The sequence below is a fragment of the Carassius gibelio genome, chromosome B7, assembly GCF_023724105.1.
Source record: "Carassius gibelio isolate Cgi1373 ecotype wild population from Czech Republic chromosome B7, carGib1.2-hapl.c, whole genome shotgun sequence".
Lineage (NCBI taxonomy): Eukaryota > Metazoa > Chordata > Actinopteri > Cypriniformes > Cyprinidae > Carassius > Carassius gibelio.
This window is the reverse complement of record NC_068402.1, coordinates 16,034,955-16,054,873: the sequence shown is the minus strand read 5'-3', so window position 1 is coordinate 16,054,873 and position 19,919 is coordinate 16,034,955. Positions and strand designations below refer to the sequence as shown.

Here is a 19,919-nt window from a genome sequence, read left to right as displayed (position 1 = left end):
AAGTCTTTCCCCTGTTAAGTCCACTTTGTAGGGCCATATCAGGTGTTTGTAATGGTGTATGATTGGAAAGAATGAGCTAGCTTTGCAGACTTTTTTTTTAGCACTCTTCCTATTCATTGTGGTTTATTCTATTTAAATAAAGCTGACTGATTATGGAGACATCAAGCACACCTCTTCGTTTCTCCTCTCTGTGGGTTAAGAGTGGTGGTGGTGTTGAATCACTTTGAAACTCGTATGACAGTTTTGTGTGGGAGAACTTTACCAGGGTGGCCATATCTGACGTTGAATTCACACTGGCATAACTTAGACCTTTACATTCTGACCTCTGGGATTTGGTGTGTGTGTGAAATTGTGCTGTATTAGTTGGTTGTAAATGGCCGTGGGATAAAACATTAGAGCCTCTGGGCTGTGATGAGTGAGAGGGGGTTGAGTGTAGGAGGGAGGTATGTGGGCGGTTCACTTGGTGAGAAAAGTCAGAGGAATAAAATTCATATGAACAAAACATGAATATCATGCAGGTATACAGTTGGCTGCTCACGAAGGTGAATTCTGGATTTTAAGCTCATTTTTATCATGGTTTTCTAGGCTCAATACTGCAACTGTCATGTGGTGTTAAATTATATGAACTGAAGGGTCTCAAAAGGATTTTCAAACAACGTTGTGAATTGTCTGAGCTGTGGTGACAGCAGGTCTTGTACACACATGACCTCCAGTTCAAACAACATCAAAATGTGGTTAAATGTACAGAATAGACTGTATGTGTCAAACATCCTGCTGTCTGTTTATATATGAATGCATCAGTTTCAGGTTCAGTGTGGTTCTGCAAAATGCTTCACAGTGTGTCACGATGCTTCACACACCCAATGATATCCAATTCCTGGAATGTAATTTAACCACAGCTAACTCCTTTATTTTGATTGGACCTGAATTATTATTATTTTTTCTTTCACAGTGTCTTCAGTACTCTCATTTTCCCATTATTTGATTGATAAAACAAGTAACTATCACACCCTGCACATGTGAAAAGGCAAGTGTTTCTCAGAAAGAGAATTGACAGACATGCGAAGCATTTGACAGATGCGGTGTGTGTGCTCATGGTCATAGCCTCCATCTCTCTCTCTCTTTCTCTTTTTTTCCCTTTCAGTCAAGCTATTCAGACTCATGAGCTCAATCATACATCTCTCATTTTGTTTCGCACACACACACACACATGCTGTGTGAATCTCCTGTGCTGTCAGTGTGTTGTTGTGTGAGATGTTCGTGGCTGGTCTGCAATATTTCACCTGCTTTTTTTTTTACTACCCCTTTTCTGAGTGTGTTCACCAGACCGAATGATTTGTCCGTAAATGAATGTCTGCATCGCCTTTAGTTCTGATTTCTCCATCCCTTCACCTGAACAGCTCAGTTATTGATTGTCATTTCTGCATTTGTTCCAGACAGTTGTTAGAATATGATAGATCAGTAAGTGAATTAATGACTGATTGGATTGTTATGGGTCATTATAGGGGGAAATTAGAGCACCTTTGTCGGCAGACTCTGCTTTCAAACAGCATTATGCCTGCTGAGTATTTTTACTGGAGCTGTCTCTGTGTGCATGTGTGTGTGTTTGAGTGTGTGTTCAATTTCATTTGTTTTGGAAGCCGAGCAGCTCATGTCTCTGCCCTTCCCCCATCTCTCTCTCTCTCTCTCTCTCTCTCTCATGCCCACTGTCATTCTCTTTTTCTTCCTGAACCAACCTCTCTGCTCTCCTCTCCTCTCCTTATTTTAAGGCAGAAATGCATCATGTGTTTTATTCAGGAATGTCTGGCAGGCTCCTGGTTGCAAGAGCATCTGCTCTGATTTGTTCTTGTTTGCAGCAGAGGGATTGAGTTGTTAATCAGTGCATTGTTAGCTTTTTATTGTCTGGTTAATTCTCAAGTAATATCTTGTCAAAAGGAGAAGCTAAAATATATTTACAAAGGAAAGAATGCAAACAGACGTTACTTAAGAATATTGTAGGTTCCAAATGCAAATGGTTAAACTGAAAGTTCAATCCAAAATTCAAATTCTGTCATCATACATTCTCATTGCATTCCAAACCTGTATAACATTTTTGATTGAAACACAAGAAGGTATTTTGAAACATAATTTAAACTGTTTTTTTTTTTTTGGTACGTATAGTGAAAGCCAATAGAGTCTAAAACAACACTGGACCCTATTGACTAACATTATATTTTAAATTTTTTTTGCTTCTGTATAGTTTTGGAATTACATGACGGTGAGTAAATGATGACAGAGGATGTTTCTCAATGTCTTATTACTCAACTGACCATCCCAGCACATTTTAAATAGCAGGACAGCACCACCCATTGCACAATTATATACTCTGAACATAACATCACAGATGTCATCATAACCGATTAAAAGATTTACTTACATTATTTTATATCTTTTTATTGTACTGCATGTATTTGTTAATTGTGCTGTGACGATGGTAAGATCCTTTATAATATGCCATGTAAATTCTTTATCACTGTTAAGATCATGGCAAACAAAACGACATATTTACTTTCACAAAGAGTCATGCATTTGCACGCATGCACGCTAGAAGTTTAAAGAAATGATTCACCCCAAAATGAAAATTTTGTCATCATTTACTCACCCTCATGTCGTTCCAAACCTGTATAAAAGTATTTTTTATGATGAACACAAAAGAGATATTTTGAAGAATGCTTGTTATCAGTTGTTAGGGAAATCATAGCAGGGAAAAAGTCAATAGGGGCTAACAACTGTTTGAACTGTTCCTTAAAGCTTATATAATGTTGTCTATCCACAGCGTTCATTGGGATTTTTAACAGTTTGCTGTTTTCTTAAGTGTGCATTTGCTGCATCCTCGATGTCGAGAACACTTCTGGGTAGATTTAAGAATGTCCTCTGTATTTGCATTCTTGAGTATTGGAATTGAACTTCAATGGTTGAGGACGACGTTCTGCAAAAACACAAGGACGCAAGGTTGCATAGGAACACGTACTGAGAAATGACAGTTCATTTTTTGGTGAACTGTCTCTTTAATCTCATCAGGAAACGCACATCAGTCAAACTGGACAGCATGTGTTCATTTGCCATTCTGGAGAAGAATGGTTTATTATTACGAATGTTAGTGTGTACATTGCCCGTCTTCGCTCTGCATTGTTTGAACTCTTCTGTTTGGTTTTTCCGTCTCGTTTTCAAGCCTGTGGAATGTGACACTTCCGTTGTGTTTGTGTGTGTTTGGGGCTGCTCCTGCATATTTCATAGCTTAGACCATTACTGAACTATCCTAGCCTGAGGGAAGGCGCGTGTGTGAGAGATGTGTTTGTATTTGAGTGTGTGCCTTCAGATGTGTGTATCAGTGTCTGAGCTGCGAGTATGTGTATGCGTGTTTGCCCAGTAAACAGTTTGGCCTATGCAAATGAAGTGCGTTTGGCTTGGAAGTGTGATGTTGTCATCGAGTTGGCTCAGAATGTACTTGTTAATTTCTGCCTCTCTCGTTCCTTCCTTTTCCTGTAGCAAATGGTGATGAGCCTGCGGGTGTCAGAGCTGCAGGTTCTTCTGGGCTACGCCGGCAGAAACAAACATGGACGAAAGCACGAGCTCTTGACTAAAGCCTTACACCTCCTTAAAGCCGGCTGCAGCCCTGCCATCCAGATGAAGATCAAGGAGCTCTACAGACGACGCTTCCCCACCAAGCTGGTGTCCCCGGGAGAACTGACCCTGCCCGGAGTCCACCCCGCCGCTGCCTCCCTGCCCCCCGGCCTCACACAGTTGGGATTTGATGGGCATGGAGCACCCCCGTCCCCTCTTCTCCCCATCTCCCTCCTCGGGCCCAAACACGAGCTGGGCCTGCCCCACCTCCCCACGAACCTGCACCCCGTACACCCTGATGTCAAACTGCAGCGGCTGCCCTTCTACGACCTACTGGATGAGCTCATTAAACCCACGAGTCTTGGTGAGTTGCTGAGATTTTGAGGAGTGCATGTAAATGCACATTTTTAGTGGTGTATTATTATTTTTTGAACAGTGCATATCTGTAGATCTTTTTGATGTACGGCAACTGTAGAGATGTGCGGACCCCTTTTTGCCTACATTAGCATTTTAATGGTGTTGGCTGGTTTGGATCAGCATGTTCGTTTGCCTGAGGAGTGTTGTTCAAATAGACTGCCAATCCCCACAACCAACCACAGTCTCTCTCTTTTCCTAAACTGTCTCTCTCACTCTAATTTGCATACAGTGTTAAAAATCATGAGTACACACACTATGGCACCAGACACCATTACATCCCTTGCACAGAATGTTCTAGAGCACACATTGCAGTGGTCCAAACAGCCAGTCCAAAATTAGCTCTATCTATCTATCTATCTATCTATCTATCTATCTATCTATCTATCTATCTATCTATCTATCTATCTACACATTGCAGTTTTTAGAAAACATATGATAGTTATTAAGCTTTTCGTAATTGAGTGTTTACCATTGTAATTTTGCATTAATGTCACACTATTTTCCTTATTAATGCTGTACAGTTGCTTTGACACAATCTGTTTTGTTAAAAGCACTATATAAATAAAGGTGATTTTCTTTAGCTGAATCACTAGTGTTGATTACTTCAACAATTTCTGACTGTTCCTTTGTTCCTCTGGAACAACAGTATACTTCCACCCCAAAAATACATCCACCCCACAGCTCATGTATAAAATATCAGCCTGCTGATAGATCGACTTTTCAGGGTGTACTTTGCTAAAACATCGAAAGTCAGAGCAAAAGAGTCATGTTCTCAGTGATGTAAATAGGTGCATCCACACCTACTGAAACTCTTCACAGTTTGTTTTGCAGCCGTATAGGTTTTGAATTGCACATATGAAAGGTGTTATGCAGTACAGACAACACAATCCCAGCAGTACTATCATGACAGTATGGCTTTTTAAAGAGAGCAATATACTAGACTTGCTGTGTAATAAAGTAAAGTGTAAATTTAGCAGTTTTGAATAGCTAAGCAGACATGTTAGATATGTAGTTAGTCATTAACGTTAACTAAATAAGCCCATTCAGTCTGGGTAAAACAATGATGTGTTTGATCAGTTGGTGCATATTTACATTTTCATTGAGCTTTATTGAATCATAGATTATATTCCAATGGCATTCAGTTTCATTCATTGCAAGTGCTTAAGACCATTTGGGAGTTGTGTGCTCAGTCTCTTGGAACAGATCTGTAGGTTTGGTGTTAGCATGGTTGGAGACACCTTTTTTGTTATTATTATTATTATAGCTAATTTTATTTCAAGCTAAATGTTTGTATGATGATGATATGTCTATTTAACATGCCTGTTCTCTGTCTGTTCTTTGATAGTAGTGCGTTGTGTTTTGATTCTCTAATTTTTCCATTTGCTTTAAAGTAATGGTAGAATTAATGATGTTAAAACACACCCTACTAAATGCTGTGTTTAAGTCCTCTTGGGAACATCCTACTTACAAATTCGGAATATGTGTAGGTGATTTTCGTCAAAGTAAAATTAACTCAGTGGACACTTTTCTCTTTCCATACATGCACTTCTTAAGTTGAGGGTCTGCAACATTTGACCTTTAAAAAAAGAAAAAAAGAACAAAGCTTCGTAAGCTTACCAAACATAAAAAACTAATTTATGAAATGTTATTAATGTAATAATAATTCCTGTGGCTCAGTGGTAGAGCATTCTGTTAGCAGCGCGAAAGGTCATGGGTTCAATTTCCAGGGAACACGCATACTGGTTAAAAAAAAAGGAAATGTATAGCCTGAATGCACTGTAAGTCACTTTAGTGTCTGCTAAATACAAAAATGTAAATCTTAGAAGTATTCAAATTATACATTTTTTGCTTCAGAAATATTTCTTATTCTTATCAGTGATATAGAAAGTTCAAAAGAACAGCTTTCAGAAAATAGAACACTTTTGCAACTTTGTAAAAGTGTTTACAGCTACTTTTGACCAATTAAATGTGTCCTTGCTCAATAAAAGTAATGTCTTTAAAAAAACATCACTCCAAACGGAACAGTAATGTAGGTATGAAGCTGATGCAGCATTATTTGACTTAAAGTGCTAAAGACAATGACAGGGAATTTAGTTTTTCAAGTTATAAATGAGTAGTATTACTAAACATCATTGCCATTTTCATCTATAGTACACAAAATGTTCACAAACTAAATTGTTAGCTTTTTATATTGAGTTACCTTGACCTGTTATTTTAATAATCATTGAGAAGTTCTTTGGGAACGAAACTTTCAAATCCATTAACTTTTTCCTGGATTATTTGTCCTTTCATGTGAGCACATGTGATTCTCATTGTGCTTGAACAACATATTTATCTCTAACAGCATAGCATTGCCTTCCTGCCTCATAAGCCACAGGAAGCAAGTATTTATTTATTCGTCATAATCACATTATCATCATTATTCTGCTCTCATCGGAGCTATCCATGCACTATGCATAGATTAGTCATTACATCAATCACTCTCTGGCATGCTGGCATATAGGAGCATTTAAAGAACTTGGATCCTTTTTAGATGTATTTTCGTCATAGAAAGGATGTCAGTGTCTTTTATTAATTAGCAGAGATGTGTCTTACTGCTGCTCGCAGCATGAATGTACTCCCACACACTGAGAGCAATGTGGTGAGCATCCTTCAGTTATGAACCAAACAATACAGTATATACACTTTCTGAATAAAGACTGCATCATAGACAATTTCAGCAATGTCAGAATAGTGTTGTAAATGAAATGAGTTAAACAGATTTAGAGCATCAGCATCAGCTCAACACTAGAGGATTCTTTGTCTCAGTTTATTCCAAATTGAAATGAACTTTAATTACCGCAAACAATACAGCATTGCCGAAACTAAGATCGCATTTAAACAGAAAGTAACAGATTAGTAGATAATTCAGAATTATTTAAAGCTGTGCACAGTCTCCCTTTCTGTTTCGCTCTGTCTCTCCATTTCTTTGTGTTTAACTTTCTGTCTTAGCGTTCTGCAGAAAGACTGAGAGTAATTTTTATTGGCGTGTATGTCGGGTTTAGAGTATCCTAGCAGTGTTTTCATTAAGACGAATGATCTATAGACACTTAGTATGGGACTGTGTGTGTGTAGGCACACTAAAGTCAAACATCACTGAAATATCACAAAACATCACTGACTATGTTTACACGAATACCTAAATTGATCTCAGGCACGCTATTAGTGGGCCGAGTGTGTAAACAGATCCACTTACAGTCATGTGGGTCTCGTGGATGTTGGTTTGCATGGTTTTCAAAGTGTTTGGCTTTCCATAACGCTCATGACTAAATAAAACCATTACTAATAGTAATATGCAGTTTGATATGCTGATGAGTGACTGCAGCATTGCTAAAATAAGCACATACATGTAATATTAATTGCTCTCGTGTCGCAATCATTGCTGGGATTCTCCCCCTTTCCATTACTCCAGTCTTCAGCATCACACGATCCTTCAGAAACTATTCTAATATGGTGATTTGGTGCTCAAGAAAAATGTCTTCTTATTATCAATGTTGAAAACAGTTGTGCTGCTTAATATCGTCATGGAAAATTTAATTGAGACAGAAATCTTTTGTAAAACTATAAATGTCATAACCTGTCACTTTTGAATTTGAATGCGTCCCTGATAAATGTATTATTATTAATTTCTTCCAAAAGACCGGATCATGTAACAATGATGAAAAAGTATGCATTTCATTGACCATCCATGCTTCTAAATGAAAATAAAGTAAATCAAATGAAGCGCCTTTCATCTTTATTCCATTCCATTACCATCTTATTGGAATTTTTATATATGTATCATTGCTGAACTGGATTATCTGGATTATTACTCATATCGTGATATGAGATTTTGGTTTGTTGGTTTGATTTTGTGCCAATTCCACACAAAGTTGTGCAGCCGCAGTGAGTGTCAGTCTAACTATTACTTAACTCAGTATCCAGAATCATGAGTCAGCCAGCCTCTCTGAAGAATGAAAACGCACAGACATCACTATCACTCACTCAACACACAGCCAGCCGTGCAGTCAACACAATAAAGAGTCTAATCCACAAGACACTCTCCTGTGAAAGAGAAAATCAAATGCTTATTTAGCTCATTCTAATCTAAATTCAGCAACAAATGACTTTACCAATGAAAAAGTATTTGTTAGGATAAGCACAGCGTTTTGTCATACATAAAAACTCATGCATATCTTCAGGTTTTTGGTTTGGCTTCACATTTATTATCGGATGCTAAAAAAAGTGCACTCTTAAATACTGTTGTCCTGGCACATGGCTACAGAGCAGGATTTATGTCTGTGTCAATTAGGCGCGTGCAGATAAACGGGAAGGTTTGTCAGAAAACAAACTGTAACACACAGGCCCTCACGTCCACTTTGCTTCCAACTGTTGAAGCAAATCGGATGATAAAGACTGCTGTGCTATTTTTAGATTAGACATGGGGGAGGGAACTTGTGCTTGTGCTCTCTCTCTCAATCTCTTTCTCTCTCTCTCTCTCTCTCTCTCTCTCTCTCTCTCTCATATGCCTCTGTCCGCCTCTCCCCGTCAATCTCCCTTTGTTTCCCTTCATCTCAACAACGTTATTTTCTCTGTCTCTCCCATACCCATCTTTTTCTAGCTCTCTCGTCTTTTACCTCCCCAGTGTTGATTGTGAGAATAGAGATCAGGCTAATTATGTGTCGGCGAGTCGATTTTCCAGGTTTAATTGCACCCCTGCTGTTTCATGTTAAGGAAAGCGAGAGATTTGATGAAGGTGCAAGAGAGAAAATGAGACCGACTCAATACAAGCAAAGCAGGAAAGAAAGGGCCAGAGGAAGGAACGGCCTGTGAAAATGGGTAGGTGGGTGTATAGTGGCGCTTGTTTGGGCTTTCATCACCACGGCCCTGGTCAATATTCATAGTTAAATGGAAAGTAATTAGCTCCATAACGCTGCCTCACACACTCATATTCCGAGAACACTCTCTCTTTTTGGTGTATGCTGATGAAACAGAGAAAAGTCAATAGACCTGTCAACAGAATGATGTATTGTACATGTACGAGAAGGGAAAAGACAAATGAAGGCAACAGAGAAAATAAAACAAATTGAGAATAAAAGCAGCCGGTAGGGGACAGCGAGCAGCAAGTGTCCAGAAAGTAAAACGGTAACAACCTGAAAAACAGCTTCACAAAGAAGCAGGAAATTAAGACATTTTGTGTAATATCGAATATCTCATTAACAAATCAAGCTTTCTTTTAGGAAGACAAGCAAGAGTGCTGTAGCACATAAAGTTTATTATTATTATTCAACTGTATACATTTACAAACTCAAATGGGGAACAATAATGTGCATATGACTATATATATGTATATATATATATATATATATATATATATATATATATATATATATATATATATATATATATATATAGATATGTATATATATATATATATGTATATATAGATATGTATATATATATATATATGTATATATATATATGTATATATATATATATATATATATATATATATACAGTCTTGTTCAAAATAATAGCAGTACAATGTGACTAACCAGAATAATCAAGGTTTTTAGTATATTTTTTATTGCTACGTGGCAAACAAGTTACCAGTAGGTTCAGTAGATTCTCAGAAAACAAATGAGACCCAGCATTCATGATATGCACGCTCTTAAGGCTGTGCAATTGGGCAATTAGTTGAATTAGTTGAAAGGTGTGTGTTCAAAAAAATAGCAGTGTGGCATTCAATCACTGAGGTCATCAATTTTGTGAAGAAACAGGTGTGAATCAGGTGGCCCCTATTTAAGGATGAAGCCAACACTTGTTGAACATGCATTTGAAAGCTGAGGAAAATGGGTCGTTCAAGACATTGTTCAGAAGAACAGCGTACTTTGATTAAAAAGTTGATTAAAAAAAATGATAGGCTGTTCAGCTAAAATGATCTCCAATGCCTTAAAATGGAGAGCAAAACCAGAGAGACGTGGAAGAAAACGGAAGACAACCATCAAAATGGATAGAAGAATAACCAGAATGGCAAAGGCTCAGCCAATGATCACCTCCAGGATGATCAAAGACAGTCTGGAGTTACCTGTAAGTACTGTGACAGTTAGAAGACGTCTGTGTGAAGCTAATCTATTTTCAAGAATCCCCCGCAAAGTCCCTCTGTTAAAAAAAAGGCATGTGCAGAAGAGGTTACAATTTGCCAAAGAACACATCAACTGGCCTAAAGAGAAATGGAGGAACATTTTGTGGACTGATGAGAGTAAAATTGTTCTTTTTGGGTCCAAGGGCCACAGGCAGTTTGTGAGACGACCCCCAAACTCTGAATTCAAGCCACAGTACACAGTGAAGACAGTGAAGCATGGAGGTGCAAGCATCATGATATGGGCATGTTTCTCCTACTATGGTGTTGGGCCTATTTATCGCATACCAGGGATCATGGATCAGTTTGCATATGTTAAAATACTTGAAGAGGTCATGTTGCCCTATGCTGAAGAGGACATGCCCTTGAAATGGTTGTTTCAACAAGACAATGACCCAAAACACACTAGTAAACGGGCAAAGTCTTGGTTCCAAACCAACAAAATTAATGTTATGGAGTGGCCAGCCCAATCTCCAGACCTTAATCCAATTGAGAACTTGTGGGGTGATATCAAAAATGCTGTTTCTGAAGCAAAACCAAGAAATGTGAATGAATTGTGGAATGTTGTTAAAGAATCATGGAGTGGAATAACAGCTGAGAGGTGCCACAAGTTGGTTGACTCCATGCCACACAGATGTCAAGCAGTTTTAAAAAACTGTGGTCATACAACTAAATATTAGTTTAGTGATTCACAGGATTGCTAAATCCCAGAAAAAAAAATGTTTGTACAAAATAGTTTTGAGTTTGTACAGTCAAAGGTAGACACTGCTATTTTTTTGAACACACCCCTTTCAACTAATTGCCCAATTGCACAGCCTTAAGAGCGTGCATATCATGAATGCTGGGTCTTGTTTGTTTTCTGACAATCTACTGAACCTACTGGTAACTTGTTTGCCACGTAGCAATAAAAAATATACTAAAAACCTTGATTATTCTGGTTAGTCACATTGTACTGCTATTATTTTGAACAAGACTGTATATATATATATATAGATTAGTGGTGGGCATAGATTAATTTTTTTAATCTAGATTAATCTCACTGTGATCTTGAAATTAATCTAGATTAAAATGGCTCATTCGAATTCTGCCGAAAGCATTCAGGATATGTGTGTTACCCAAATAAAATTGAAAAACAGTAAGTCTTTGAGAAGGGGTTTATCAAGCTAGGTGGTGCCTTAGAAAAGGCACTCATCTCCTGTTTTCAAAATGCATCACAAAGTGCTTGAAAAAGATGTAAACTAATTACACATTGCACAAGGTGCAAACAACATTACTCCTGTTTCACACCAATGTTTAAGTTTTTTTCAAGATTGTAGGTGTCAAGGTACAGAAACCAAATAATTAAATGTAAAATAGCATTGGATAGTCTTCAATGTAAAAATGAAATATACAATCAAACCTACATTTATTCAGACACCTTCAACATTTCTAACATTATTACAGTTTTGCTATATATATCAAAAATTATATCTGGTTTCTGAATAATTTTTGGTTTGACTATAAAAACTACAAACTAATTAAGTCAAGAGCAGTGAGTGATTTTCTTTCATTTTCTTGGATTAACATTACAGCAGCCAGTAGCTAAATTAGGCGTGGTCACTTTAAGAGACGATGAACGCATCCAATATAATACACATCCCATTTTTTCCCTCAACTGTTTACTTTTAGCCTTCTTAAGAAATAAGTGACAGTTTTTTCGAGCATAATTTCCAAGGTGGATATTTTGACATATTTTGTAAGTATTTGTCGGCACAAGAGCAAAAATAAGCAAATTCGATGTTCAAGTGTTTTGAGATGCCTTTCTCTTTGCAGAAGAGAGCTTGGTTCAGTGCCGCTGTCTGTGATACGCAGCTCTCTCTCTCTCTCTCTCTCTCTCGTGCTTTCCGAACACCAGTAACCAGCTACACCGTTCAGCTTTTCCGCGTATTGTGTTTGGATGCTTTAATGTTTAAATCGACAAGCGGTAAGGCGTAAAAACATGTGAAAAATATAAGCTTTCGTGACGATGCGCAGCAGTGGCCCGTCAACTGTCCTGAGCATCTTTTTAGGCTGGCCTCAGCGAGTCAGTTATATAAAATATCAAGGTGAAAGTCATCATAGCTCGCCTAGACCCAGCTCCCAACTCAACTTTGAGAATAGATTAACGGCGATTATTTTTTTTATCGCACGATAAGAGTCTCGCGTTAACGCAGCACGTTAACGCCGATAACGGCCCACCACTAATATATATATATATATATATATATATATATATATATATATATATATATATATATATATATATATATATATATATATATATATATATAAATAGTGACTTTTCCAATAATATCTTCATCATACATAAATGTACATGTGTATATATCTCTACATATAATAACAATAAACAAAACAAACATTCTTTAAACATTTCAGGGGGTTGCAAGGAGGGAGAGAGAAAAAAGGACCTTACCAGTCTTTAAAGGAAAGAGACTCATGCATGGTTTTAATTTCCCAAGGGGTTGATCATCTTTGGATAAGTGCTTTAAAGATTCTAAGTATTTTGCATTAATTTTTAAAGCAATTTAAAGAGGGTATACTGTTATTCCACTTACTGTTGTGTATATGATATTTACACATTGTAATAATAATGTTTAGCATCAATGACTGACCTTTTCAAAAGATCATAAGCATAAAACAAAACCTGAAACAAATGCATTTATGGAATATAAGTGTTGATATAAATATTTAGCCAGCTGTAAATATCCTGCCAGAACTTCAATATGACTGGACAAGAAATAAGTAAATTTCCAATGGTTTCAGGCTCTTTTAAATAAAAAACACAAGGATCTACCTTAAAACAGAATCTTAGACATTCCACAAAGTAGAACCATGAGGTGTAAAATTTGGAATACCACTTTCCAAAAGTAAAAAATCTGTTAGTGGAATTTTGAAAGCTTAATTGGCAATTTGGAAACCTCAAAATCACATTTCAGCAAAAAATCCAACCCTTCAATTTTCTTAAATGCACACTTAGGTATGTGAAACCACATTGAGTTAGGCTGTGCTAAAAATGTTTTAATCCAATTCAGTTTAAGTACAACCGTTGATTGAAAATCAGTGACTTTCAGATCTCCACCTTTATAGTCTTTAATCATCTTTTAATATTATGTGTTTTGTTTTTTAAACATAATAGAGTTAACCTTTTTTATCAGTTGAGGAGAAACATAAAGAGAGTAACATGAGTAAATTAGTTTAGATATGCCTTCTGCTTTTGTCAAAAGGATTCTGCCCATAATAGACAGATCTCTCATAAATCAATGATTAAGGGATTTTTTTCATACTGTTAATTCTCTCTTCTATGTTTACTAATTCTCTCTTATGTATTTCTTTAGACATTATTAAACCCAAGTATTTCACTTCATTCTTTTAAATGTAGGTATAATCCCGATGCTCTACAAAAAAAACTGAAATAGTATTCAGGGCTTTTTAACTATAGATTTATATTTTGTCCTTTATCTGTGTCATCAGCAAATTGACTAATTCAATATTCATAATCAGAAATGGTTATTCCTTTTAATTGAGGATGGTTGAAAACTAAATAAACTAAGATTTGAGTGCACAATATAAACCGTTTTGGAGAGATTGGACATCCGTGTAAAATTTCAATTCTAGGAGTCATACCTGGATTATCATACCTGGATTTTACACTGTTTCGAAAAATTATTTAAAAAAATCTATAAATAAAATTAGGCTTTCTGGTTGTATCAGTGATTGATTGTCGGGATTAGTCTAATGTGGTTTTGAATGTATCTTCCCTTAATGAATGCTGACTTATACTCCTCTACAAGTTTCCCAAGTACGTTTAAGATGATTAGCATACACCAGGGCAAGTAATTTATAAACTGTGTATAATAGAGTTATTGGTCTTCAATTATTTAATAATAGTAATTGTTTTTTTGGACGGTTTAGATAGCAAGGTTATTAGATTACTGTTACACAGATGCATATCACTCTGTTCCACGAGCAGATTTGGGGCTGTCTTATCACTGCCTGGTTCACCTTATACCAGCCTACAGGCAAAAACTTAAATCTGCCAAACCCATAGTAAAGACTGCAAAGAGATGGGCCAATGAAATAGATTGGGCTTTAAAAGCCTGTTTTGACCTCACTGATTGGAGTGTTTTTGAAGCTGCTACTACCATTCTGGACATACTCACAGAGACTGTAACATCCTATATTAGATTCTGTGAGGATATATGCATTCCTTCCAGGACTTAACATTCAACAATGATAAGCCATGGTTTACAGCAAAACTCAGGCATCTTCGTCAGGCCAAAGAGGATGCCTACAGAAATGGGGACAGAGTATTTTACATTCAGGCCAGGAACACACTGAATAAAGAGATTAGAGTGGCTAAAAGGACCTACTCTAAAAAGTTGGAAGATCAGTTCAATTCAGATGACTTTACTTCAGTGTGGAAAGGTCTGAGAGCCATCACAAACTACAAGACACCATCCCCTGCCCTGAGGCAAATCAGCAACTTGCTAACGACCCAAATTAGTTTTATTGTAGATTTGAAACCCCACCACGCCCGTTCTGACCATCTCTCTACACAACCATTAAAACCTCCTGCAATTCCCTTTAACATATTTAGCTATAGCTTGACACAGTATTTAGCTATAGCTTGATAAAGCTAGATACTCTCAAATCAGAAGGTTATAATGATGGCAATAGCCGAGTGGGAAGTTATTTTCATCACAAACAAAATTTGCACAGCAAAAAGCAGCAATTATACCTTTTAATGTTGACAATCATGTTATTAGTTTGGCATGTGGTAGGAAAAAAAAATTTGCACACAATAGCCTAAGTCAGTGGTTCCCAACCTTTTTCAGCTCGCGGCCCACATAACCAAACATATATGTTTGTGCAGCCCGCTGCAAAAAAATTAACTGAACCCGCTATTGTTGGGTAGTACTCAACTTAGTACTCAGAAGCTAGATTGTTAACCGTTTTTATTGAATGAACTAGGGCTGTGCGATATGGAAAAAAAAAAACTATCGCGACTTCTTTGATCAATTTTGCGATTTCGATTTTCATAAATGCATTCAGGATGAATTTGAAACATATTTCCAAAAGAAAACCAATTAGAGCTTTATCATGTTGAAAATAGATTTGTTATACATTATACAGTGTACTTAAAACGTGTCTCCTCTCACTTAAACTGCGTCCTGTGCACTCACAACTCTCTCTATGCTCATGTGCTAAATATTAATTATTTTCGCATGTTTTTATTTAGCTTTTTACCTAGGGCTAGGTACCAAACTTCGATGCCTTTATGGTATCGAACGAAAAACTTAGATACTATGAGAATCGAAAAATTATTTATCTTTCAGTGCCAAATTTCAGTTCCAAAAGCCAAGAGGACGTTTTTATTTTTTATTTTCGAGTTAAAAACATCTCAACTTTTCAGAATGCCTCAAGCGCACTGCAGGTCATGTGACAAGAACTAAACATTCAGCTTCATCCTTTCCCGTAACAACGTTGAAAGCTCAGCCAAGATGAAGGAACAGCTGATCTGTATATGGATTGCTATTTTGAAATAAATTTAGTAGCAGAGCTACTGAAAGCGATTTTTTTGTGCTGCAAATCCATTTATCCTTTGTTGAAATTTCTTTTCGCTTTGGAAAGTAGGAGAAAGCGGCGCAACTAGCGTTTTTCCACGCGTTTTTAGGCACTGATTTTTACACTGGTTTCGTTAAACATAATAAATGATTATTTTAAAAGATTGACTCAAAAGAATCATCAGTTCACTAATTGGATAATGAACTTGTATTACTGAGTCAAAGATTATCTATCATTGAACATCTCGAATGAATAAAGACTTCAAGTTCATCTGTAAAGCACATAAAGCTATCGTTTGAGTTTATAAACTTCTATTTCATGCATGATTCGTATGGATCTGCTTACTGAATGCAAAGTGTTAGTTCTAGAAGAATGTTTGTGTCTTGATGAGCATGTATCTCTCACTAGGAGTCGCTAAATGAACGGCTGCTGGTATTTTTATTTATTTCTATTTATTAATTTTTTTAACGGAGGATCAGTTGCCCTATTGGCTAAAATCCCCAAACCGTTTATTTAAATATTAAATAAATTCATTACATCAAAACAGGGGCGTTTGTGTTATGATGTGGTGGGCTGCTGTGGGCTAGAAAGTCCAGGGCCACTTTTTAGGCACACCCCTATCCAAAAAGCACAACCAGTTGTATTAATAATGTTATCCTGAGTGTGAAGTGTTACCAGAATTTGTTTTAATTAAGGTGAAAAATAAAAGTTTTGTGTTTAATGTATTTGTGTTGATGTTGAAATGGATTTTAAAACATATGGTATCGAAAAAAGTATCGTTAGGAACCGGTATTGAAACTGAGGTATCGAAATTGGCACCGGTTTGAAAGATTTTGAACAATACCCAGCCCTACTTTTACCGTGTGCAGTGTGAACGCTCTGATCCGTTAACATGGGTTTGGGAAAAAGGCGCATCACAGACAGTGTGTGAACCTGGAGTTACGTAAGCATATGCCCAGTCTGTTCTTTTCTCATGCTAGGGGTGTTGCAGTCTATTTGGATCATATAGCATACTGCGGGAGGTCAGGGCTGCGGAAAATCATGCTATAAAGCGATTTAGAAATCGCACATGCTCATTGTGATTTTATGACGATTTCTATTAATGGCACAGCCCTAGAATAAACTGGCAATGAACAGAAAATAACTCGGGCTGGCACTGCTCAGCAAAACAGGAAAACCAGATCCAGGCATAGCTCGGCAGCAGGTAGACAGTCAGCGGAGCAAGCAGTCAGGAGGAAACATGTTGACAGCCATTTATGTTGACTTTGTTGACAGCCATTTATGCAAGTTTGAATTTGTTGTTCTGTAGCATATGCAGCAAAAATATAAATTGGTGGTTTATTCTTAATCAGTGAGCTCAAATAGTGAAAGCATAGTTACAGTTTAATATTTATTGTTTATTTAATTGTATATATGAAATTATGTTATTATGCTATGACTTAGACATTTTTACATATATTAACAATATTATTATTTCTTAATTGGCGGCCCACCTGCAATACCACAGCGACCCACAGGTTGAAAACCACTGGCCTAAGCCACTTTGAAACTCTCCTGTTATTCTATTTATTTTAGTTTTAGTTTTAATATAGGCCACGTTATGAACAATATTTCAAACATACTGAAATACTTTAGCCACAGAGCAAAGGTGGAGCGGTGTTTCTGGTATCAGTTAGAGTGGAGTGGAGCGGGAATGGGAAATTGTGAACCCGGATTGGAGAGATTATTAAAAGCTCTGAGCGCGGAGGTGAAACTGTTGCCAGTCCCACTTTGCTCACATACTCTGGTTTCATCTATTTGATGTCGCCATGTCTCAGAGCTTTTATGAAGAGAGCACATCTGCTCACCTCTGGGATAGCGCATCAAGAACCGGGGGAGCCCAGGTACTCGGTACCACCGGTACTTCAAAAAACTTGGTACCGTAACATTTAAAAAAAAATTATACCGACTTGGTACCGAAGTACCAGGTCTTTTGACAACACTAGATAGACTAGGTAATCTCATGTCAAACAGCTGCTCCACCAACACTGGTGCCCCTCAGGGGTGTGTTTTCTCCCCACTGCTCTTTTCCATGTACACCAACAACTGCACCTCTAAAAACCTCTCTCTAAAGCTCCTGAAGTTTGCAGACGAGACTACAGTTAACTGTCTCATTCAGGATGGTGATGAGTTACAGACAAGAGGTTGAGCAGCTGGCTGTCTGGTGAAGTCTTAACAACCTGGAGCTGAACACGGTCAAAACAGTGGAGATGAAAGTGGACTTAAGGAGAAACCCCCCTGCACTCCCCCCACTCACCATCATAGACAGAACTGTGGGGGCAGTGAAGACATTCAGGTTCCTGGGCACCACCATCTCTCAGGAACTGAAGTGGGACATTCACGTTGACTCCATTGTTAAAAAGGCCCACAAAGGTTTTACTTCTTTCACCAGCTGAGGAAGGTTAACCTGCCACAGGAGCTGCTGAAACAGTTCTACTCAGCCATCATTGAGTCTGTCCTGTGTACTTCGATAACTATCTGGTTTGGTTCAGCTACAAAATCAGACATCAGAAGACTACAGGGAACGGACTGCTGAAAGGATTATTGGTGCTCCCCTGCCCACCCTTCAAGAACTGTATACATCCAGAGTGAGGAAAATGGCTCAGAAAATCACTCTGGATCCCTAACAACCAAGTTATCCCCTTTTTGAACTTTTGCCATCTGGCTGGTGCTTCAGAGCTGCAAATACAAGGACAGTCAGGCACAACAACATTTTCTTCCACCAGGCAATCTACCTCATGGTTAAATGTTCCCCACTTGTGCAATAAAAAAATGCAATATTCTTATATTTATTTGTTACCACCTCCATCCTAGTACATCCCTGCATCTCACTTTATTCTATTCTATTATAATCTATAACTGTTACAACTCATACAATCTGTTTATTTTTCTATTTATTTAGCAATATTTGTCTGTTCATATTTACATATGTGTATTTTATATTTTTGTCTGTGTTGTTGTTGTTGTTGTCTCTGTGTACTGGAAGCTTACCGTAATTCCTTAAATAAAAACCTGTAGTCAAATAAACACTAGGCCTCTTATAGAGGGCGGGGGCGTGGTCAACAGGGACAAATTAAGGCTGGTCTTAAATAAAAGCTGGGGGAAAATTTGTGCAGCAGAGCCAGATAACGAACATATACGCCCACTGCCGGAGCGTTTCTCGTTCTCAAGTCAAGAACCGGTTGCATCGGTTTTCGGATCACCAGTACACTAAAACGAGAACCGTTTCTGTCAGATTTGTCCGATTCGAAAACCGAGGATCTGATGATACTGCGCGTTCGTGATTCAGCGTGAAGCAAACTGAAACAGAGCTTGTCTGAACCGAACTGGTTCTTTTGGTGATTGATTCTGAACTGATTCTGTTCTAATGTTATGATCTCTGTCCACTGGAACGCTATCGCTTTTAATTTAAAACGGGTTATTTAAAACAATTACTTACGGAGCCCAATTACTTACATGCAAGAAAAAATAAATAAATTGTGCACACGATTTACTAATTCGTTTCCCTCAATTTACTAACACGTGCACACTATTACTATTGCGTTCCCTCGACCTTAAATTGAAACCTTTCCCATTTAAGTTATCTATCATATCTAGCTTTTCAATCTCCTCAATGAGAGCCAACACCTGTTGATAAAATCTATGATTATTTAACAAGTCATTATTTAACTTCCAAATATTAAGAGAAATTTGATATTTCTTAAAGACTGCTAAGGAATGAGCAAACATACAGTGATCTGTCAGTGGGGCAGCTGTAATTTTACATTCCAAGACTAGTTTACATACTTCACAAGAAAAAAAACAATACTTGTACATTGTTCATTTACTGAGGGGTTAAACCATGTATGCTGAATACTATTTGAGTTGGATACCCTCCAGTAATCAATAACTTTTACAGTTTTACAAAAATTCTATATAGTATCATTATACACAGAATGTGGACCTCTTTGAGGTCTCCTGTCTAGCCATGAATCAGAGACTATATTAAAGTCACCTATTAAAGTACACATTATCAAATGTTCTTATATTTTATATGTATGTATTCATATTTTTTTCCATTCATTAAGCAAATAACCAAGTTTCTCAAACATTTCTC

General features: G+C 37.3%; 1 protein-coding gene across 2 annotated transcripts in view; it reads left to right on the top strand.

The window, feature by feature from the left end:
- The window catches only part of pias1a (protein inhibitor of activated STAT, 1a), a 40,451-nt gene that overhangs the window by 9,155 nt on the left and 11,377 nt on the right, over positions 1-19,919 (top strand). For both annotated transcript variants that reach the window (XM_052561511.1, XM_052561512.1), the window contains one exon: positions 3,529-3,967. In XM_052561511.1, coding sequence (XP_052417471.1) covers positions 3,529-3,967 — 439 coding nt within the window. The remainder of the gene's footprint in view (positions 1-3,528; positions 3,968-19,919) is intronic.